Below are 25,067 nucleotides of genomic sequence, written 5' to 3' on the forward strand. Positions count from 1 at the left end.
ATGGCAAGGCATCATGGGAATAACTGACATTTAAACGTGTAGTAATGCCAATGCTGATATACAAAAATGAATATATATGACCATAATGTGGGTTTATGTGAGCCACATCTTGCTAAATTAAACATATGAAGCCCTCTGGTTTCCTGTTGATGGTTATCTTTGTATATAATAGATTTGCAATTACGTATAGGAAATGACATTGCTTTTGCCTTCACAATGTAAACTTTTCCCAAGCATACAAATATCCTTCTTCCTCGTGGAGATCACAAGGAGAGGAACTTTTGATTAAAAACATCAACATTCATCATTTATTTTCTAGAGGATGCCGTGGGTTGTAAGTGATCATATCAACTGCCAGTGCTTGATGGATTTCTTTGACGAACTTTAGCCAAAAATAATGTGGAAAAGGTTATGTTGTGCTTCCCATGGAACATATTCCGTAAACAATAATTGACATATGCCTATTTTAGCCTGTGACACTCACAAATATTTGCCTGGGGAAATAATTGTTTGAGAGAGTTTACATTTTCAGCAGATACTGAGACATGAGGCCTCTTTCTAAAAACACAAATTTCCACTGTAAATTGTACAATGTAAAGGGATCTGTAGTTGTTTTATGATTAAAGTTTCTAGATAAATTAGTAGCCTATACGTAGCACAATAATTATAGCTGTTAATTAACATGATTAACAGCATAGCAATATTATGTAATGAATACATTTGATATGAGTTTTAGTTTATTTATTATAAATCATAATATAAAATTTGTTTATTGCACTTTCAGCATGCTAAACACATGGGAATGTACAGTGTGTGAGTTGATTCTGTCACATTATAGCCACTAGATGGTGATAGAGACTTTATAAAGACTATTTAAGGTACATTTTCATTCCATGGACGTTATTTCCCTTCTTTACGGTGTTGCTTGAGACGTTTTATGTTGCACGGCTACTTGCAATATGACTAAGGAAATGCTCTGTAAGAAAATATTGTTTATAGCATTCTTTCAAAATTTGGTTTTAGTATGTAGCATGCTTTCATTTTGCAAGTTTAGCTTATCTCATTCTGTATATTTATGTTGAGTCTGTTGACTTCAACTTCAACTTGAACTGAAAACAAATGCCCCCCCTTCACTCTGTTTTGAGTGTTTGGTTTGTGTGTACAACGGTGTTAAAGAGCCATTTTGATTTATTATCCATATGGCCTTTATGCTATATCGCTATAAGTCCTTCCTTCCAGGTCTTTTGCCCCACATTTGGGGTAAAATGCCCTCCTAGATGCCTAATAAAGCATTTCTTTTGAGACAACATTTGTCAGAAGTTCAGACTTTATTTTTGACTGACATATTTCAGGACCATATTCTCCATAAGGGGGCTTTTAGCCCATTGGACCCTATATAGGTGCCCTATATTCAGTTTTGTGCAGGAAAAAGGAATCCAGTGAGAGAAAATAATGATTTCACTTGTGAATTATATTCTGACTGATGTCACTATATACTGCAACAAAGCTTTTCCTAACCAAATAATAATGCATTGGCATGAATAATCATCCACCCGTATAATAGAAAAAAATTGTTTTAGGTTCTTGAATACCTCACAGCTATAGGAATCTCAATTTAACATAAAAAAAATGATGAATGTACATGCTTATATTTAAACAGAGCATGCCTAGAAGAAAATATGGAAATGTTAACTTGAAGATTTTAGATTATTGCATGTGTCAAATATTCTGTTTGGTTTTTGTCTATTTGAAAGTGACTTTGTAAAACAAGTGACTTTGTAGAACTGGCCAACTTTAAATAGGACAGAGTTTGTTTCGCCTCATGAATTATTTATGAAGCACTAATTTAAGAAGTGTACACAATTCCAAGGTCATATCAAATACTTGCAATGATTATCATAAACGTAATGAGATATGTGACACAGCTCAGTGTATGCAAGTGTACGTGTGACATGCTGTCTATGCTTCTGAAAGCAATTATTTCTTTTTTCATGCAAAACTGGCACTTGAACCGTTGGTTCCTAGATTATCAGCTTGTCCCCAAGGACCACAAACTCACTGATGAAAAGAATAGTACATTTATTCAAATGCAATTTCTGATGCCAGAACTGCACAATATGTTTTTGTATGCTGGTAGTTTCCTTCCTAGTCAAAATGGGATTTGAGCCAAAATGTGGACATTTGGTCTTGTGTGTGTCATCACTGTATTTTACTAGAGTCTCATGGTTTGTGTGATATCAAGCAGGATTTCATCTCCTTTTATTTGATTTATTCTAGGACTTTCTACATTTTGAGACTGAAACATCAACTTTTATCTGGGGGACAAACAATGCAAGAGAATGCCTGCAGTGGAGAAAGTCAATTGGAGAGTGTAAGTGCACTGAAATCATTCGTGCCATACACATGCACAGACAATCAACTTCCAACATGTGTAACTTTTATCAATTGTACTGGACATTATTGTACTGGAAATCATTGCTGCTTTCACCTGTGATATAGTACAAAGTCATCTGAAACCTTGCCTCCAGAAGGGTTTGAGACTGTTGTTTTAATAAACCCATTAACTTGTAAAATGGAATTGCACCCAATGGGTTATTTAGTACTTACAAACAGGTTGGTGGCAGTGATGAATGATCTGAGCAGTGAAGCAGTGGTTGTCCAAGATTGAAACCCCAGAAGCAGTGACCCATGAACTGAAGGTTTTTTGGTTTTTTTAAATGAATACACTTATTCAGCAGGGATGCATTCAATTGTTTAAAAGTGAAATTTGTCATGTTAAAAAAAACTACATTTAAAATAAATGCTTTACTTTTGAACTTTCTATTCATCAAAGAACCCTGAGAAAAATGTAATATGGTTTCCACAAAAATATTAAGCAGCACAACTTTTTTTTTTTTTTTTGCACCAAATCAGCCTATTAGAATGATTTCTGAAGGATCATGTGAAGACTGGAGTAATGGCTGATGGCTTAATTTATTCAAACAAAGTAAAATATTAATAAATTTCTGTGTATTTTCAGAACCTCAAAACGAAGTATTTAACTTCAGAATTATTCTGCTTTTAAACAATGCACATCTTCGAACAGAAACATTTCTCAATTGCAGTCATTCTGGGTCCACTTTGCATATTCTTCACAATGAATCCATTCACCCTTAGAAAACTATTGGTTTCTCTTTATCTTGGTCTCTTTTACACATTCTGCTGACTATAAGAAATGTTGCACCTACATGTCTACTAACTCTCATTAGAGTGTTAGTAGAGTATTAGTAGACTGGTAATGTTAGGGTTAGAATAAGTTGACATGTAGTTGCAAAGTTACTTCTAGTCAGTAGAATGTCTGTCGGAGGAGCATCACAATAAAGAGTTAGCAGATATCAAGCAGACACTCTACTAATACTCTAATGAGAGATTGTAGACATGCAGTTGCAAAGTTACTTATAATCAACAGAAGGTTCAAAAGGGACCATCAAAATAGTTACCAAATTTTTACAGTGACTGCCATTTAGTGGTTTGGGAGAATATTTTTCTTTTTGATGCAGTCCTAATGCCTTATATCTGAAATATAAATCTCTAAAATATATCCTCACAGAACTAGTCTCAAGGAGGCAGATGAAGTGTAGTCTTTCATCAGAAAGATTAATGAATTGAGATTTGTCATTGACCTGTTGTCATGTAGCTCTAGGCTACATGATAGGAGACTCTCATCGCTTGTCACCTTTGTAACCCGCATTACTGCTCACGTCGCAAAAGCCCGGGGCAATGCTAAGGCTCCATTGGCACGCCATAAAGAACTTTTATTCTTGGTGCTTTAGCTCTGTATTTCAGGATTTAATGATGTCTAAAATGTGTTTTGTTTTATGGACTCGTTTAAGGCACTCATTTAGAAGTGCCTTTATGAGTTACAGCTCGTTTAGTCTGTTTTAATTTTCAAAACAGCCTTTTCACAATTAATATTTTTCATTAAATGTGCAATGAATTTTTCTTTAGTGTTTGAATGACAAGTTAAACTGTCTAGGCTATTTACCTTCCCTGAAATTCTTATGAAGCCTTTCAGGTAGTCGCCGACTGCATCGCAGAGCAATTCTAAACATTTGGATTTCAATCTACAGTAAAAGAAGAGAGGAAAAACGTCTGCTTTGAAGTCTGTTTGTTAAATATCATCAAATCTCTCTTGATAAAGTACCTCATTTGTGTGCTGGTCTTTACCCATGTGACACCTTAATCAATCCCCTCTGAAATCACATTTACCAATCTTTCAACGCAGTCGAGCGCTACAAAGCATCAGTGACGATAATTAAAATGTTGATATATTCAATGCCTCTGTGAAAAAACTGGTAAATGGATCAAAGGTTTACATATTTACCCGCTTATTTATTTAAGAGTTGGCCGATGGTTTGCTGAATTTAATTTGTTGAATAAGATTGGGGTGTTCCCCTGAAAGGGAATGCGACTGTTTCCTTGGTTAATGTGTTTTTCACAGGATGAAAAAGTAAAGTGTTTTTCCGAGTAGACAGGTGAGACATTGTTTATTGCGCTCACCTCTCGAAAGACATTTATTTTTCTGTTCAAGATTCTTATTTCACAGTCAGGTGGCACATCCATGATGTGATTCTCCTGTTCCTCCACATCACATATCTCTATTGGATTGAGATCTGGTGACTGTGGAGACCATTCGAGTATAGTGAACTCATTTTCAGGTTCAAGAAACCAGTTTGAGATGATTTGAGTTTTGTGACACAGTGCGTTATCCTGCTGGAAGAAGCCATCAGAAGATGGGTACACTGTGGTCATAAAGGGATGGACATGGTCAGCAACAATACTTAGGAAGGCTGTGGCATTTAAACAATGTTCAAATTGGTACTAAGGGGCCCAGAGTGTGCCAAGAAAATATTCCCCACACCATTACACCACCAGCAGCCTGAACCACTGATACAAGGCAGGGTGGATCCATGCTTTCATGTCGTTTACTCCAAATTCTGATCCTGCCATCTGAATGTCGCAGCAGAAATTGAGACTCATCAGACCAGGCAATGTTTTTCCAATCTTTTATTGTCCAATTTTGGTGAGAAAAAGCATGAGTCTTTTAAATATCCAGAAGAAATATTTCATATTTTGAAATACCCCCCCCACAACCACCTACAATGGCATTAAAATGCATTGCATCTAACTTGCTTGCTTTGAAGAGGTAAATTCATTGTTCCTGAAGGCCAAGCCTATTTTAAATTCTTTCAGTTCACATTGGACACCTTGTTTTGGCTTTCAGCACTATCTAAGTGAACACAATTAAGTAATTAATAATGTATGAGGTGATAAGGTGAGTGTAAACCTCATGAGAGATGTTTCTATAAAACGGAACACAAAGGAAAATGTCAATGTCAGAAAAGAAGCAAATACTTTGAAGACCGGTCTTTGAGCAAAGGTACTCTTTCATTTCCCCTTCAGTCAGAGATCTGAATGGGGTTTTGACTAATTATTAAATAATTTATCTTTCAGGATAATTTAACTTTTTCATTGCATTTTTGGGAGCCAAAACCAGTGCCTGAAGGACAATGAGTATGGAGCCTCTTTGTGTGAATCAATGGTGATTTGTCCCGAGGCTGTTTGGAGAGAGCTGGTCTCAAATCAATATCGCCTTGTTGTATCCAGAGGGAGTGATGGTTCTCTCATGTGTCTTCAGAGCATATTGTCAAAAGAAGATTGGACTGATGATCGCAACAAACAGGAACGATGAATGAATTAATGGATATGTCACATGAAACTTCAGAAATCATGCTGCTAATATGTTGATTCGGTGCTCAAGTACTGTTTCTTATTATTTTTACTTTTTGAAAAAGATTGTGCTGCTTAATAGTTTTGTGGTAACCATGCTACTTTTTCCAGGAATTTTTGTATGAATTATAGCAAATCGCATATGTACTATTTTGCTGTTATTGCTATATTTATACACTATTTTGTTATTGTTGACTTTATTTTTCAAAATATGAATACTGTAAAACCTTTTTACCTATAGTCTTGTGGGCTGATCTACTTTAGTTTGAGATCTTTAGAGCACATATACTTTAGATGTTGCAATTCCAGTGATTTCAATATTATTTAAATGTCTTATATATTCAAAGACTTAATTAGGCCAAGGTTAATGGACACAGGTGACTCATTCATTATAAAATTAAAAGCTAATGGTCCATTAAGATTATATGAATAAATTAACTTGTTTTAAGTTTAAGATTACCTTTGTGCAAAGCTGAAAATATCGCACTTAAAACATATCGGATAACAAATGGATCATCGTTGTAAAATCTTAATTGTTGAATAGAATCTGTACTTGTGTACTTTGTAAAAGTTAGTCTGAAACTTTATCTGAATATTGATTCATTCTCACAATTTAACATATATATGACTCATGATCTACTTATATCAGTGGACTTTATTATTTAGTTAAAGTCTCATATAAGTGCTCTAAAACTGTAATGCATTTGAGAAAAAGACTTAATCAAGCTCTCACCCTCTCAGGTCTCAGATTGTTCCCCAGAATCCCCCGATTTATGCCCACTATCCTGCATGGAGCCCTTTGCGGTCCGCAGGCTTTCCTGTCGGACCGTCCAGCTGCCCCCTTTGGCCTTCAGGTTGGCAGAGCAGTACTACTGTGAGAGGAAACCAGAGACAGAGACGACCCAGCCTCGACCCACCAGCCTCCCCTTGAGAGCACCCCCCCTCATTGCCATCACTTCTGCAGATACAAGCAGGTAATCAGCTGAGATTTTATATACTGTGTGTGTGTGTGTGTGTGTGTGTGTGTGTGTGTGTATATGATTAAGGGAAAAATATGTAGGGGTCTTGTCAGTTGTTCTCCAAACTCATCAGGCATTATAGGAGAAAACTCAGAGCTGTTATCTTGGCAAAAGGAGAATGCAAAAAGTATTTTAAAAAAGGGTGCCAATAATTGTGGCCAACGTGTTTTGGAGAAAAACATTTTTTTCATTTTTTTTTTCTTCTTTACAAATTTAAAAGATTACAATTATTTTACTGAATCTTCATTGAAAGGTTAGATTTTTGCAAAAAAAATTGAATGAAAGATCAAAAGGATAAACAATTTATTTTTTACTGCCATTTTTGTATGCTATACATGGCTCTATGGGTCAGGAAATATTCTAAGCAGTCAGAATATTATAATATTCTAAATTTGTGTGTGTGTGTTTTTTTTTAAATGGTGTATATTTTATAGGCTATAATGTTGTTAAATGCGTTACTGCATTGAATGCATTACACCTGCAAGGCCTTGAAGAGAGTGAGTCTCAGCCAGGGGAGAAAAAGTTATCCAAAAATAGTGCAATGCATTACTTTCCATTAAAAGTAACTAACATAATTAGTTACTTTTTTTGGGAGTAATGCATTACTTTCAAAAGTAACTTTCCCCAACACTGTTTGCTATAAGTGGATTTTATACATTAGCAGAACTAAAAAGCCCATTTTTATTTGAGTAAATCGTCTGATCTAGATTATCTGATCTAGATGTGTTGGAGCTAATTGGTCTTTTGATCTGTTAATTTCCTCTTGCTTTGGAGACTTATTACAAGAACATTTGTTTTAGTCAAAGTCAGTGATGTACTTTGATTGTGATTTGCTATTCTAAACGGTAGGCCCATATGTCTTGGTTTATATTGTGTCATAATTTTTGAAAATACATTTGAATGCATGTAGGTAATATAAATATTTCAGATCAGAAGTTTTCCGCTGATTTTGCTGGAGAAAAGAGAAAATAATTCGGTGACCCAACACTGAACAGAAGTTGATCAGAAATGTCCTTAAAATCATTATGCAGGTAGAGACCGTTTGCACTGATTGCAAAGAGTGTTTTGCACCAAATGTAAATATCAACAAACAGCATTTTGTTTAAACTAAATGCAAATAGTGTTAGATGCTATTCACACATGGTAAATAGAAGTGAAATGCTGTTTGTACTACAGGTAAATAAAAAATGGTAAAAAGAGCCTCTGCCAACAAGGTTATTTGCACATAGTGTTAACAGACACTGTCTACATGACGTATGGATAAATTGACATATGACAAGTTAGACGTTTTAGTTTTACAAATATGTTTTTTTATTAGGTTTTTGGTTTTTACATGGCCTTGAGCCTCGTGATGTTTGATGAAACATGGTGGAGAAGTTCAGCGGTCCAAAGAAGGAATACAGTCCAACCGAAGACAAATCCATCATAGCTAGCAACTTTCTCATAATTATCATCTAAACTAAAGCAAAGGATGATTGACAGATTCTCTTTCTCTAGCTGACATGACTGTCAATCAAGTGCTCGGTGATATGCAACATCAGCTCCCGTCTACAGCACATAGACTTTATGAATGCACACAAGGCTTGTTTTCCCCATCTGATTATGGTAAATACATTTTTTTTTTCAACACCCCAGGAGGCCTCAGTCTTCAACAGTGAAGTTCAGACCACAGAAATTCAGACATTCACAAATTAAGATTTTGACTTGTATTGTAGAAACTGTTGCTATAGTGTCACACTGGCCAGTATTCAATTGGGTCGTCTTCTCTGAATAAGCCTTGCATCTTGATTGTGTGTATGCATCATTTTCCTGTTTTATGCCAGGCTGTAATTCACAAGGTCATGCCTCCCCTCTTTACAATTCAGTGAATATTCTAATATGACAACTTTAGTGGATAAATTGTCTCAATTCTTCTTCCCTCCGTTGCCTCTAATGCTAAGAGTGCTTTATCAGACTCCTCTCTATTACACACACTTGTCTTTGAATTGCCTTCCTGTCATTGCTGTGTCATATGCAGGACAGTCATTCTAACAAGGCTTTTGTTTTAGTGCCTGAACAGAGGGTTGACCCGCGTTGTATTTGAGTGAAAAATTATCTTCGATAAAAGAGAGAAGGCTCAAAAACGGATTTGCTGTCAAAAGTGATTTCATGCTTGTAACTTCAGGATTCTGTGTGGTTGTTTGGTGATTATTGTTCGCTCAGGTTGAATCAACACCTAAAGGCTGCTGTCAGTACTGCTCAGCACATGTGAGGAAACCTAAGTGTATGATGACCTGTCAGGAGACTTAGTCACCTTACTTTTATATTTGTATTGTGTATATATATATATATATATATATATATATATGAAATGCATGCACAGTAGCTGTCAAAAGTTTGGAAACGTTACAGTTTTTTCTGCTCACCAAGTCTGTTTTTATTTAATCCAAAAATACACGAAAAACAGTAATATTATGAAATATTATTGCAATTTAAAAAAATTATGGTTTTCTATTTCAATATATTAAACAAATATTATTATCGATGTTGAAGACAGTTTTTGCTGCTTAACATTTTTGTGGAAACATTGATACCTTTCAAACATTTGTGGTAAGAAAAAAAAAAAGAGAAATGAACTTTTATTCATCAAGGATGCATTAAATTGATCAAAGGTGACAACCAAGACAATAGATGGTGACAATAAAGGATGACAATTTATAATGTTACAAAATATTTAAATACATTTAACAGATGCTGATTATTTACCTTTCTATTAATCGGAAAATCCTTTTCAACATTGATGATAACATTGATAATAATAAGAAATGTTACATGGGCACTAAATCAGCATATTATAATGATTTCTGAAGAATAATGTGACACTGAAGGTTGGAGTAATGATGCTGAAAATACAGCTTTTCCATCACAGGAATAAATTACATATTAAAACAGTTATTTTCATTTGTTATAATCTTTCACAACGTTACGTTTTTTACTGTATTTTTGATTAAATAAATGCAGCCTTGGTGAGCATAATAGAGTTTATAATACATATATTTTTTAATGTTTCCAAATTTTTTTGACAAGTACTGTATGTATACACTGTATAGCCCCACTGTATGTATTTTCTTCTTAGTCATATGACTGACTAGCACGAACAAATAAGGAGTTTTGTCTTTCCAAAGTTGTTTCCCGCATCGTGCAAAGAGCATTAGGCTCCTCCCCCTGAGCTGTCAGTCAACCTGTGCTGAATAAATATCGATCTCCTCCCAGCATCACTTCTGTGAGTGCACATGAGAGTGAGAGGACGCACTTGGATGCGTTATCCGTCCAGTCGAGGCGCGAAACTGGGATGCTTATATTGTTGCATGGACCGCTGGTTTATATGGGATGCAATTCGACGGGACAAGCGGAGTTTTGTGCTATTATGGACCATATTTAATAGAAGCGAGCAGCTATGTCTAGAGTAGACGATGAAATATTGGATCAGATGGGTCAATACAGTAGCCTATAGTGTAAAAAACAACAACAACAACAAAAAACTTTTCTTTATATGCATTTGCAGATTTAACGTAGAATATTGTTGTTTTCTTGGAAATAGCACTAATAGTGCACTTTACAGCATGTTTTCTTATTAATGCTATCCATGTTTCAGACAATTCGCGCCAAAGCTATTTGCAATAATTCTATCACAAAGTAGATTAACGAATTTTAGCGAGTGGATATAACTGCAAGAATGGACGCGGGAAGCGATGTATCAACTTTGGTTTCTTCTGAGACCGATAATGCCCCCAAACATCTCTGGAGGCAACATAACCCGGTTCCTCTTCAGATCCAGAACTCTTTCGGCTCGCGCAAGAACTACCGAGTGAGGCAGAGAGGCTTTTCCGACACGGAAAAGTACCTTAAACCCAGGACCATAGACCGGACATATGCCGTAGACACCGGTAACCGTCCCGGTTTGAAAAAATCCAGAATGTCATGGCCATCATCCTTTCAAGGACTTAAACGGTAAGACTATGCTTTTTCCATCATGTTCAAGCCAACTAAACAAAATAAATGGCCTACTTTATAAATACTTTGAACGGGTTGTTGTATGTAGTAGAAAATGTATTTTATTTCCTTATTTCTAAATATGTATGTGTAGGCTACATATAGATTATACTATATTTCTTTGTAGAGTTCTACAGGAACCTCATGAAATTGCTTATCAAATTAACCTATAATATACATAATTCTGTGAAACAAGCATAGTTATAAATATCCATGTCTTTTGTTTACTTCAAAGAGTGTAACTTGATTTACTTTTACAGTTGGTATTTTGGCTGAGGGAATAACGTTTTGTTAGTTTGCAAGTTAAAATTGTGTATCTGCTTAGTTAATAATAAGTAAATTTTGTCAGCTTTTGAGTACATAACATTTGCCTAATTTTGATGTCATGGGGCCTTAATGTTTAAAAAAAGTATATACTGTAAATCTAAATGTCTTAAACTTTAAATTATGAGATTATGCAAACTTGAAAAAAATATATAAATAGGATGCCATCTTGAGATGCATCACAGAAGTCATGCAAGTACAAGGTATGTGCTTTACACCATGCAGTGCTTTGTGAGTGAAAGTGATAATTCATCCACATGCATTTCCAATTGGCTGGTGCTGATTTTTGTTACGGCATTTTTGCTTTCAGTCTGGAAAGAAATTAGGCTTGTTGCTGTATTCTTCCTAGTTAGGACATAGTATTGGAACATGGATTGCAGAACGGACTGACACATATATGGGTCAGAAAGAATATTATATAAATTGGTTTAAGTATAAATGGCCTGTAGTTAAAGTACAAACAGGTTGTCAAATGGCTAAGCAAAAAGTCTAATGTTAAGGTAATTCTAATCAATATTTCTAATTAGCCCAGAGCATGAGGCATGGCTTCTCCTGATGAGTTCGTGCATAAGTACTTTTCACGTCTATTGCTCTCTGGAGAGCCCTCTGGAGAACTGCTGTTCTTCACGGCTCCTTCTTCATTGACCGAATGAGAAATAAGACTGTTTACACCCATCACAGACTAATTCATTGCAAGTGGAACACCAGACGTTCACATCCAGTCCCTGTTGGTCTAGTACTTGGCAAGAGGATGGTTCAAATATTCCTTGAAGTAAAACGAGTGTTTATCAGAGAGCCTTAGATACAGGCATAAATATGCTGATACCCTTGAATCAAGCTAATAATAGACCATTAGTCACAGATTTCAGAACTTTCAGTCAAAGCAATATAATATTTCCTTACCTTATGTATTTTTGTTCTGGCCTCACATTGCCACTTACTGTATCTACTTACCTTGTTCACACTTGGGATGTTTGGTTCGATTAAAATGAACCCTGATGCGATTGCTCTGTTAGTTCGGTTCATTTGAATAAGTGTGAATGCTGAAAAGATGGGTCACGATCTGCTTCCAAACAAACTCTGGTGCAGTATGAATGAAATGTATAAGCAAAACGGATCAAAGACATGTACTTATACTGTATATTATATACTGTAATAAAAGCTAACCAATCAGGTTGTGAACATACCTCTATGCCTTTAGGTTCGGTATCTTTAGGTTCGGTGTTAAAAATGTCAATGTGAACGCTAAGCGGACCAGGGCTAAACAGGTTTTTTTTTTTTTCTTGTCCGGACCAAAATAACCAAGCGAACCGAACTATAAGTGTGAACCCACCCTTAGATAAACAGTGGTAACGGTCCTATCATTCACCTTGACAGACGTTGGAGATGTTCACTGTTTTTACCCTTCTTCACTCATTTTTCCTCGATGCCCCCTTCTTCCTCTCTAAACCATTTGTATGTTTTATTACACAATGTATGCAAAAACAAATACATTTTTGTGTCTTAAACCTGACGTCAGTGTTCAGTATAAACACAAATGGAAGAAAAGTAAGTCCTATACTTTAAACGGATAATTGCTTCATCAGGTCAATTTAAATCCACTTTCTCATTACTGTACATGGATTTCCTATGATACTCGTGGAGGGGGTGAAATTCAACCCCACACATTTAGACCAAGACCAGACTGTATGACTCACTTCTGTGAATGTTATTACAATTTTAATATCCAGGGCCACTTTTTCATGCTGAGCAAATTGGTCTCAGTGTTTGTAGAATGATATTTAAGATCAGCGGCTGAATGCGAGCAGCTTCAAGCAAATAGTTTTTTTGTGCTTTCAAGAAAAGTTCAGGTTATATAGATTTTTAGGTGCATGGACAAAAATAGCAACATTTATGGAACAAATCTGTGCCATTGCATTTACCTTTTAATGTATGAAATGCTTTTTGATGATATTTGATCTGATTTTAATGATTTAAATTAAAAAAATGTAATAATCCATTTTACGTCCTTTAAAATAATCATACTAAATCATTTTTGAGGAGAAAAATTTAAATAATTCAAAACAGATCAAATATCATAAATTTTTATAAATTGTGCGTTGCTTGTTTTGATTTGTTTGAAGTGTGTAAGGTCTTTTTGTGAATTATGACTGGACCTTTCTGCTTATTGCCTCCTTTGTGCATTGCTTTGAGGAACTGACTTGAAAGGATACAATACTGTACCTGCAAACACTGTGCACATGTCTGCTGGCTGATCCCAAGAGCTCATTGTTGCACTGATCCCTGGAAACACCTGAGATGTGAACGTGTTTGCTGCGCTGCTGTGTGAGAGTGCTGTTACATTAGACCCCTCGGTCAGCATAGTCCATCCTGATGAATGATGCTATTAGCGAAGACAGTTGTGACCGTAAGTTGTGACACTTAGGGCCAGATTTACTAACAGCTTGCGCCAGCACAAACCCTCTTTTGGCGTTAAAAAACAACCATCAGGATTTACTAAAGACACGCTGTGAAAAATTTGCACCGAAAAGGCATATGGACAGTAATATTTGCGGCTGACCTTATTGCATAGTATGCATTTGTAGGAGTTTCCCTTTCAGACGCAACATTTATGGGAGGAGAGTATTTAAATGAATCATGCAAGATGATTTACTAAGGTTTGCGCAATTCCAATAGTCAAATTACTGGTGCTTGTGCCATTATTTACCGCCCCAAAAAAAGCATGTCTTAAACCAGATGCTAATTTGCTCTGCTTTTGCTCGATTGCATTGGTTATTATGGAAATGATCCGGCTGCGTCTGTGTTCTTTAATTTCAGTCGATAACGTGCAGAACTTTCCACTCCCATCGGGGCTTTTATGGGATTGCGCTCTCACGCTAATTTGCCCTCTTTAGTAAATCTGGCCCTTGTCTGATTAGCTAATGATTGGGGATGGGAAAGATTGTATCCATCCATGATACAGAGCAGATTAAATGGCATCATCATCCCTTACATTTTGTGAGCTGCCATCAAAACTGTTAGATTTGTATTCTCTGTAAGTCTAAGTTCTGTAATACACTTCAGATTTGATTGCTGCAACAACTGATGCCTGGCCACCGAGGCGTTCACCCGTGACGAAGAGTGCACTGGTAGAGCATTCGTTCTATCTATGAACACAGAGATAGGTTTTCTCCCTTAACTGGTTTAATTTATGCAAGAATCGGTGTTCACATTGAATTCAGATGTGGTGAATCAGACTGTGGTGCCATGTGCTAACGTGAAAAATCTGCAAATGCATGGTAAATAAAAAAAAAGGCAGGTCTAGGCCTAGGGTTCCGGTCATGGGAATATCAGAGCATTTTTGGTGAATCTATAATTTCCAATGGTTTCAATTTACATCTTCACAGAGGCTTATCTCAATGCAGAACCTATATGCTGCCCTTTTCAAATGTAAATTTGACCTGTTCTCTCCTAAATAATTCTGCACAAGAATCAGTAAATTATTTTATGAATAGGCACTGTTAAAAAATGTATCTAACCCACTTCTCCTAAAAGGACAAATTTCACTCCCATGGTCCGTAGAAACAAACATGACATTATTAGTCATAGAAAGAACGGCTTCAGGGGGTCTGTGGCGCTGAAAAGAAATTTGTCAGAAATGAAGAGGACAGAGGCGCTCAGGGGAACCAGTGTTGCTCTAGTTTTTACGTATGCTGGTCACCTCCCACAATTCTCAGTTTTATGGAAACTTTGTACTTATCTTTCTTCACAAATGTTTCTTTTGGGTGAGAGTACACATAATAATTATTTTGATTCTCTGAGTATGGCGGTATGACTAAAATTTTCCATCTAGTAATATTTTTGTATAGTGACTTGAATATTTAAAGATTTATTTTTCAAAAAACATTTATATATATATTTTATTTTATTATATTTTTTTCACACACTACTTTTATTTTTCCTTTTGAGAATAATTAATACTTTCATTTGGCAAGGATGCATTAAATTGATTAAAAGTGACAGTGAAGAGATTTCAAAGGAGTGCTGTTCTTTTGAATTTTCTATTCGTCAAAGAATTTTGGAGAAAATGTATAATGGTTTCCACAAAAATATTAAGTAGCACAACTGTTTTCAACACTGATAATAGCAAGAAATATTTCTTGAGCACCAAATCAGGTATTAGAATGATTTTTATTATTAGAATGATTCATGGCGAGTAATGGCTGCAGAAATAGAAAAGTTATTTTAAATTGTATTAATATTTCACAATATTAGCCTACTGTTTTGAGCAAATAAATGCAGCCTTGGTGAGCATAAGAAACCTCTTCAAAAAATATGGATGGATTATAGATAGATTGACAAACAGATAGATAGATAGATAGATAGATAGATAGATGGATATAGACAGATAGATAGTTTTATGTCTGATTATAGTATGCCATTTTATAAACCAGTATAGCTGACATAGTTGGCAGATTTCAACTGTATATATACCACCATACTGCTCTTAGGAATAAATGTTTTTTTAACCTTACTGACGTTTTTGAACCAAATGCATGCAATCATGTTCTTTTCTCTCCCAGGTTTTGAGTTGGTGTTACACGACACCTCTGGAGGATTATGTCCGTTCTCTTAAGCTCAATGCTCTGATCCCAGGGGTTAGACTACCTGCAGCCTGTACCTGTGTTTATGACTCACGCTAGGCTTACTATTCTGCTTTCCCTGGCAACAAAAGAGAACATACATCATCTTGGCTCAGGACTGGACTAGTGACAGGACTAGTGACTGAAATGCAATATATTTGAGATCTGTATGCTTATTGTTTGTTTGCGTATGCTTCATGCAATTTATAAAGGAATATACAATCTCCTGCATAGTCTAAGAAACCCACACACCTAATATAGGAGGCTCAAGAGAGGTAAAAATGAAACGTACCAGAGAAAATTAGATCACCAACTCTGAAATTGCTGAAATTATTTAATTTCATTTGCGAATTAATAATCATTCAACGTCAAAGCAAAGAAAACAGCTTGACGGTGTAGGACAAGAAACCTTGGTGTCAGAACAAAGCATATTTTAAGCAAACACACATAGACATGCCCATTTGAGCGTCGTAATGCAACAGAATGAGATCTTTTACTTTTGCTCAAGGTAATATTGTATGGGATTACTTGGGGGACTCCTCAAGAGAGGCTGCTTTCTGATTGGTTGCCTGGCTGCGTGCAGCGTTCGCCTCAGCGGTCACCTTGGCCTAAAGCATAATGGAATGTCACAGGCAGGTGTGAGGTGGACAATGTATTTGGCAATTACAATATTGATTTATTTAGAAAATTGGACTGTGACCCTAACATATATATATATATATATATATATATATATATATATATATATATATTTTTTTTTTTTTTTTTTTTACTTTAAAAGGCTTAGTCAAATTAATGTTTTTTTTTTCCATTGTGCTAGCTATGTCTTTTTCCAATTATGTGTTCCACTGAGTAGGGTGTAGTTTCCTAGGACCTTATTACTAGCAGTTTGTTATTTTATATGTTCTATTTTAAATTAAATTCTGTATTTGTATTTTTCATCGTCAGGAAAGATTTAGTTGTTTATTTAAATTTAATTGTCCTAACCAACCCCTAACCCTAAACATACCATTGGTAACTCTCTTGAAATATTTAACCTAATTTGATTCAATATATGAGCCTTTATATTCTTTTATTTTCTGTTTGGAAAGAAAGACCTTATTTTTTAACATGCAAGAAAGATATTTTCTGTGCATGTACAAGATTTCCTTTTCATGGCACTTCTCGTCGGATGTGTGGTTTAATAAAGTTCGCTACAAAGTAGTTTGTTTATTATAGGGATGCACGCTATATCGGCCACCATAACGGTATCGGTCGATATATGTTAATTTTTTATGTTATCGCTATCGACCCTATAAGAAAATTTGGCCGATATCTTAAAGCTTATAAATAATGTATTATTTCCTTCAGCTGAGACACTTCAGATGTGCGCAATTTAGATTTAGAATTATCAGCCAATAATATATCGGTTATCGCTTTTAAAAATAAAAAAATTATCGGTTATAGAATCGGCTAACATTTTGATGTCGGTGCATCCCTAGTTTATAAGTATGCTAATAAATTAAAGTAATATGATCAAAAATACCAGTTTTGCACCATTAAGTACCTTAATGAAGTGTTTTTGCACAGCTAAAATAAGCGGATGACACCTAAAGCCTTGAATGTTAAAAATAAGGTAGTAAGATGATAATTTAATAATTTACATGGGTCTAGTCTTTGCATCTATTTGTTTGGGGTTTATTTCAGGTCTGCTCTGTTGGAGTAGAATTGGCTAGGTGTTGCTGTCACAAAAAACTACGGTCTTAGAAATATGGTCCTAGAACTGCAGCCTCCAGTATTGCATGAATATAGTGTTCATTCCTCCAAACAACCCACAATGATTATATCCTACTTTCGATACCATTTTATCCGCATGCAGTCATTTTGTCAATTAAGAATAGTTCTGTCAGGATTAGAACAGTGTAAGTTTTGTTCAATAATATTGTTTAATAATAAAATGGATGTACGAGGTGTTTTATGTCCAGAACATTTGAAAGCTTGACAGTCTCTTCCGCCTGTTTTGACGCAAAATGCAGCGGGTCCCATCATCCCATGGTCTGAACGCACTGAAAAACAGGATTTAAAATCTAATTTAACCATGGAAATCAATGGAAAGTCTGTTTTAAATGTTCCGAAATACTAAGAAATGTTACGACATGAATAGAAGAAGAAATTTTTCTAGGTCACTAACCAAATAATCAAATTTGAGCCATTAACCATGTGAACTTCTTTGTACAGATGGTCAGATGTTTTTCCATTTAACCACACGTTGCTCTTTGGATCATTCTCTAATAATCCCGGACACCGTGATCATCAGGTTACACACAATCATGTGGAGTTCATGCAGCTTTAGTCATCAAAGCAAAAGGAGAAATTCTGAAATTTAATATTGATATTTTTTTTCAGTTCAAATTTCCACTCAAATTGAAATATATATATCTTTTTTGTAAAACGTTGTTTTAGAAAAATGAAAGCATTTTCAAAAGTGCTCTGAGACCTTTGGACCCCATTGTACAGTATGTACTCCTTTGTATATATTCATACACAAACAGTTACAGTGTCAGTCTCCTGTTTAAATTATACTTATACATAGACTTAAGCCCTCAAGACATCCGCCAACATCATAACTTTTGTAATATTCAAATATCATGATAACTCTGTTTTATATATATATATATAAATGTTCTATTATTTTTTTGTATACAGTCAATGCTGTAGATAAATATATAAATGAGAATACTCTAATTTGCAAAGTGGCATTAAGTGAAGGAAGAGAACATCAGAATTCAATGTTCACCATCTTTTACACACAAAAATGGCCAATTTGCTATTTTTTTGCTGTTTTCCTCTCTTCCCTTTCTTGTACAATTCTTTCCTCTCCTTCCCTGATGACCAATTACCTTGTCAATGTGCATCCTGAGCTTTCTTTGGAGTGCTGATTCGTTCAGGAATCCTGTCTTGTTTATTCGTTCTTGCTACCCTAGAGATCTGCAACAGTATCTAGGGTATCTTCAATATATATGTTGCATAATATATCCTATTAAAATATACCAGAATTTGAAATATAAAGGAATTAAATGTATGTAAATAAATGGAACTGTAGGTCCCTTCTGTGCACAATAAATGACTGTCTGACAGTTCTGGTATGTAATGGATTCACTACCGTAATGAGATGTCATGGTTTGAAAGTTCCAGACCATTCTTTGACAGACACAAATAGAGACTCCTTTATATTGTTTCCTTGTATGTTGACATCCTAATTTACGTCAGGAGGTGTGGCTCGCAGAATTGTTCACTGGGAGAGAGCATTGCAATGAAATGTCTTTTACTTCAGTTTGTCTTGCTTTATTAAAGCACAAATGTCTTTATTTGTCAGTTTTGCTTGGCTGCGTAAAAGGACCCTACTGGAGATTCTGGCAATGCACAGCCTCTGTGTCTCACTGAAACGTGGGTGTATATGAGATTAATTGCTGGACATGAAGTTTAATATTGCTTCATGCCAGGGGGGTAGGCAAAACAGACGTGCCTCAAAAACTCTAAAATATTTAGTTTTACATTTGGCCCATATTGGTGTCGTAAATCAGGTTGGTGACTAATAGATTGCTTCATTGTTTAGAAGGAAATGAACCCACAGTGAAGCATGAAGTTTTGTTGTTGAGTTTTAGTTTTCATCGGGCTGTTATTGGCTTCTGCGGCTGTTTGTTGTGGTGACTCCTAAAGGCTTTTGAAGAAATGGCTTCCAGGGAAGTGATTGGCCAACTTCACTGCTAGCCTCCTTGGTTTTCCCATCTCCTTGAAGTGTCAGACCCCCTGAAGAGGGAATCTTTCAGCTCTGCAGCCCTGCAGACATATCCATGTGTTTGGAAAGGGTAAGGAATAGATCACAGGACATCAGATAAAAGGATATTACATATACACCCTCACATTCAATTCACCGTCAGTGGCAGATGTTTTTGCTGCTGTTGTTCACCATTTCTGTCATTTATTTGACTTAAAATAAGTCTAAAAAATGACACAACTATTTTTTTTATATTAAAATAAAATAAAATGGTTTATTTAAACTTTTATACAAAATATTTATTAGCATTATTAGCATTTTATATGATCTTAAAATATATAACACACACGTTACATTTTTATTATTTTTAATTCTTTATTAAATGCATTATATTATTTTTAAATTATTATTATTTTAAAAATCGATTTCTCTCTAGCTGCGTTTCCATTACCCTTCAAATTGCGCAAATTGAAAATACGCCCAATGGAAACGTCAATTTTGCAAAAACTCCCATATATCACAAAAAAGTTTTTACGCTCGCTTGAGGTGGTTTTTCAGACAATTTGAAAAAGGAATATTTAGCAAAAGTGCAATGTAAAGTTTTTACGCATTTACAGGTCACCTGGCCTATGTAAAAGTTGATCATTCTTTAAAGAAGGTACGGTATGTTTGGACACAAGATGAGACAGAGTTCTTATAAGAGACTAAAGAATTCACAAGTATAAGGGGCTTTTCTTGCTATTAATGCTTGGATGACACGCCTACATCTCCTTTGATTAAAAATAATGGCGGTGGCTGCGATATACGTAAAACTACTCAAACCATAACATTGGTTAATGGAAACGCCGCCATTTTACAATAGTTTTTTTATTTTAATCTTACGAACTAAGATACTAATACTTACATACTACGATTATTAAGACAAGTATTTGCATTTTATTAAATATTTACAAATTGTAAACAAATGGGCAAAAGCCTAACAATAGCAAACGAGAGATGTGAGCCCTAGTTCTGCAATCTGTGTTCATGCGTTCTTGGCCAATGAGTGGCACAGAATGAAGGCCATTGCTGCATGTGTTCTGAATGATGATTACAGTGGAGGCCATTAGTCTATTTTAGGAGTTCTTGCCCCATGGGGTATACACACCTCCCCGGGTAAAACGTGACCTGTTTCTCTTCTGGTAAGAGCTCTGTCCCCGGCCCCATCTTCATGCTCCAAACAGACCATGTGCCAAACCTTGAAATTCCAAAACACCAATTCTTGATTGAGGAGCAGCAACAAAGATTAGACAACTGTTCATTTTGCGTGGACAAACGCCTGGGCCAAGAAATTAGTGCATGAGAGCCAATGTAGAAACACATTGAAAGCTTGGAGAAAAAAAGAGCATTGGCTATTAATCAGAATTTTGTTGTATTTTGCTTATGAGTATCCAAGCATCATGTATATGCATTAATAATGTAGGGGTGGAATGCTGTTTTGATCAACCAGGAGGTATTGAATCAGAGTATTTGTATGTTTTGAAATCTTATAGCCTACCTACCAATTTTTTTTCTGTCATGAAACTCTAGATGGCGCAGGCTGATGGGTCCCTAACGCATGCTGATGATTTATACAGCGTTAACTACTTGGCACAAGCTGATTGGTTCAAGTCGCATCTGCAGCCAATGAGCTTGCTACTCAACATTTAAATGGCTGGTTATCATTCACTAGAGCAGTTTGCAGCGTGCTTTCAGAGTTCGTCTAAAACCCTGAACCTTCCCCAGCTCCACCTGTATAGACCGGTAATTTATATATGCTATTTGTACTCACGAATTGTACTTGTATAACAAAAGAAGTTAGGGAGTGTTTAAATAATTAATCAAGACAAAATTTAACTAAAATCAATCCGAAAGGAATTAAATTTGTTACTGAAGTAGGCAAGGAAAAAACATTCCAGAGATACTATAGAACATAACTTTAATTCAGGGGACTCGAAAAAATTGTGGGATGCTATGAAAGTAGAAACTAATATGGCACCCCCTCGAAAAAGGCTTATAACTAGCAATGACCAACAAAGAGCAAATTACCTGAATGATTTTTTTCTTAGGTTTGAGTCACCGGTGGAGCAAATGTGTACTCTGGACCGTATTATATTTAATTCAGGTCACAGGCTAGAGGTAGCCCCACAAAGAGTAAGCTCGCTATTTAGAGGTATATGTACTAAAAAATCCATGGGTCCTGATGGAATTTCGGCTTTTTTGCTAAAGACTTGTGCAAATGAACCTACTCCAGCCTTTTGCCCTATCTTCCAGAAATCTTTGGACTCGCATATTATTCCATCTTTGTGGAAGAAATCTATAATCACACCTGTTCCCAAGAAACTTGCCCAGTTGAGAATTGTGATTTTAGACCTGTGGCTTTGACTTCAAATGTTATGAAATGCTTTGAAAAACTTGTTGTAATGGTCTTAAATCATTCCTTGACCCATTTCAGTTTGCATATAAGGTTGGACGGGGCACTGAGAATGCTATTAACTGTATCACTCATTTGGTGAATAGCCATTTAGAAGATTCCCAAGCATATGCTCGTTTACTTTATATAGATTTTAGTTCAGCGTTTAATACACTTCAACCCAAGATACTGATTAAGAAGCTGGTAGAGTTAAAAGTGAATCCATTTTGCATTAAATGGTTTTATTCTTTTTTAACTAATCCTACACAACAATCAGAGTTAATAACTCCTATTCTGAGGTGAATACTACCAATACAGGGGCCCTGCAGGGTTGTGTTTGCTCACCCATTTTATTTACACTATGTACTAATGAGTGTGTCTCTAGTCAGGAAGATATATACTTCATCAAATTTTCTGATGATACAGCAATATTGAGTTTATTGAATAAGACAATAAAACCCTTGCAGTGTTTTTCTGATGTTGACTGGTTTGTTGGCTGGTGTGACACTAATTTAAATGAAGACTGTTGACATTTTTTATCCTACATCTGCGGGGGACCAAAGCCTTGTAATAATACATGGTAATATTTCTTAAATGAATATATTTCTTCATTTAAATACTTAGGAGTTTAAATGGACAATTCATTATGCTGGTCTTCTCACATCAACACTCTTTGTTCTAGATTGCAGCAGAGGCTATATTTCCTGCGAAGGTTACAAGTGTTTGGAGTGAACCAGAGGATCTTGTTTCTGTTTTATCAGTCTGTTTTTGAGAGCTTAATAAGATATGGTATCACTGCATGGTATGGAAATCTGACTGTTCAATCAAAATCAAAACTAGCACAACTGCAGTGCATACTGCTCAAAAAAATTATAGGGTGGAGGGAAAAACGAACCATACAAGAGCTGTACGAGGCATCTATTTTAAAGCAAGCTAAAATAATTGTCCATCAGGGAGACGATTCAGGGTCTTGATGTGTAAGTCTAATCGTTATAAAAACTCTTTTGTGCCAACTGCGGTCAAAATCTTAAATAGAGATTTTCAAAATTGATGTAGGATGCTGCAGGTTTTTATTATTGGAATGTTGTTATATTCTAATTATTGTATGCTATGTACTGTGTCGTGTGTGATCGAAGTTGTGTACTGGCCGTGTCATGTTGTCCAAGACAAACTTCCCAGGAATGGGACAATAAATTATAACGTAAAGTAATCATCATCAGCAACGTAGCAGATCTATTCCGCCAAGACCAAATATATTAACATTGTCATATCCATTACCATTCTAAAAAACTTAAGAGAGTTGTCATGATATAAATAAATAGATGGCATGCTACATGTTTAGAAACATGTTTTGTGTGTGTTTAAAAAAAAAGTCCTCATAAATGTAAAAAGGCCTCTATTCAATTAAAAAAAATTTGAATGGACAAATATTAAAATAAATAGTTTATTTACTGATTGATTTGATTAAAGGGGCAGTATTTACATTTAGAAAAATATATATTTTATTTTATTGATGTTTTGAAAAAATATATGTATTACAATTATTATTATTAATAAATAAAGGCTTATATTGCATATGAATATGGTGTCTAATGAGAAACTTTTTCAGGTTTTGATGTTTTGTAATTCCTCCTGTGGCTGTCTCATCCTGATGAGGTCACAAGGTCACAGTGAACCCTGCTGCTGTCTGTTATGTAGCGTTTAGGTATTTCTGCAGGGTGCATGGCTGTTGTTCCTGTTCTGCTGACATATCTGGGTCATTCCATCAAGGAGACTAACCTTTTATTTCTTTTTATTTTTGTGTGAGCGAACATTTGTCTAAATAGTGAAATGCCAGTGAATGTGATATATTGTATTCCACCCTAAACATCCATTACCTTATTGTTGGCTGTAGTGAAGCTTACTGTTGTTTTTCCAAGTACACTTGTAAGTCATTGAGTGTTCCACCGTGTGAATTAACATAAACACTACCTTGGTCTTGACTGTCATCTTAATTTGTCACTTTGATTGCATTAAGGCTCATATCTTGCTGTGAAAAAATGCTCCTGTCTATGAATATTTTGATTACAAATGTATTTTGATTACAAATGCATTTTGTATTGAGTGCGGCATGGAGATCGACATTTAAAAGCATTTTAAATTTGGTCTATGACTCAACCCCCTGTTAAATGCGACATAAAAGCATAAAAAATATCAGATCTGTTTGAACTTTTACAGTTGAATTATTTTATTCCTAAACATTTCACTATTCACTTAGTTGCTCTAACACTTCTTTCCTTCACATTAGGAATTATCTTTGACAATTCTTTACAGAGCAGCTCTTAAAGCAACAGTTCACCCAAAAATGAAAATATTGTCATCGTTTACTTACCCTTTTATTCGATTTTAGACAGCGACTGTGCTGCAATTTTCCTTGCAACATGATGGTTAATGCTTCACAGCTCCAAAACGAACAAAAAAGCACAATCAAAAAGAATCATAAAATTGGTCAATATGACTTCCATGTCTTCTGAGCTTCTCAGTATGAAAGAAAAAGCAGCTTGAACAATTTGCCTATGCCTTCTTTTTGTGTGGAAATAGGAAAATATTTTCAGCCATATTGGCACCATATTTTGTAAGTCGTCTTATTTTAAGACAGCAAATGTTTTTGCAGCTGCATGTCCCTTGGCAGGTGTGCCGTTTTGCATTTTTAATGCGTGTGTAAAAGAGCTGTCAATATCTCGATTTTTGCATTTACCCTTGGAGCCTGTCGCGAGTGTCTGACAGTATTACATGAAACAACTGTGTCAGCGTGAACGAGGCTAGGCACTGTGAGGCTCAGAAAGTTGAATAACAGAAGCAGATCTGACACGCAGCCAAAATATTAGCCGTGCCAAAGCTGCAAGATGCATCATTAAGGAGACAATAAGCCCTGCCGAGGCCTGCGATAGAAAAACAACCTGTATGACCAAGATATCAACCGTTGGATCCCAAAGGTTACTCTCTGGTGAGGACGAGCTCCCTAAACATTTCCAAGGTGACAGCAGAAATGAGTCAAGCATTTTCACGTTAAAACGGATTGTATAAAGGAAGTTTGCTTCAAGGGTCTGATATTAGATGAGGAGTTCTGGGTT

The 25,067-nt window shown here is 35.5% G+C and overlaps 1 protein-coding gene across 1 annotated transcript in view; it reads left to right on the forward strand.

Annotated features, from left to right (window-relative positions):
* The window catches only part of pde4d (phosphodiesterase 4D, cAMP-specific), a 145,727-nt gene that overhangs the window by 2,955 nt on the left and 117,705 nt on the right, over window positions 1–25,067 (forward strand). Inside the window, exons 2-3 of the mRNA XM_082188277.1 lie at window positions 2,278–2,371; window positions 6,511–6,743. Coding sequence (XP_082044403.1) covers window positions 2,330–2,371; window positions 6,511–6,743 — 275 coding nt within the window. The 5' untranslated portion in view covers window positions 2,278–2,329. The remainder of the gene's footprint in view (window positions 1–2,277; window positions 2,372–6,510; window positions 6,744–25,067) is intronic.

Source organism: Leuciscus leuciscus, assembly GCF_965113295.1.
Source record: "Leuciscus leuciscus genome assembly, chromosome: 13".
In the NCBI taxonomy this organism is placed as follows: Eukaryota; Metazoa; Chordata; class Actinopteri; order Cypriniformes; family Leuciscidae; genus Leuciscus; species Leuciscus leuciscus.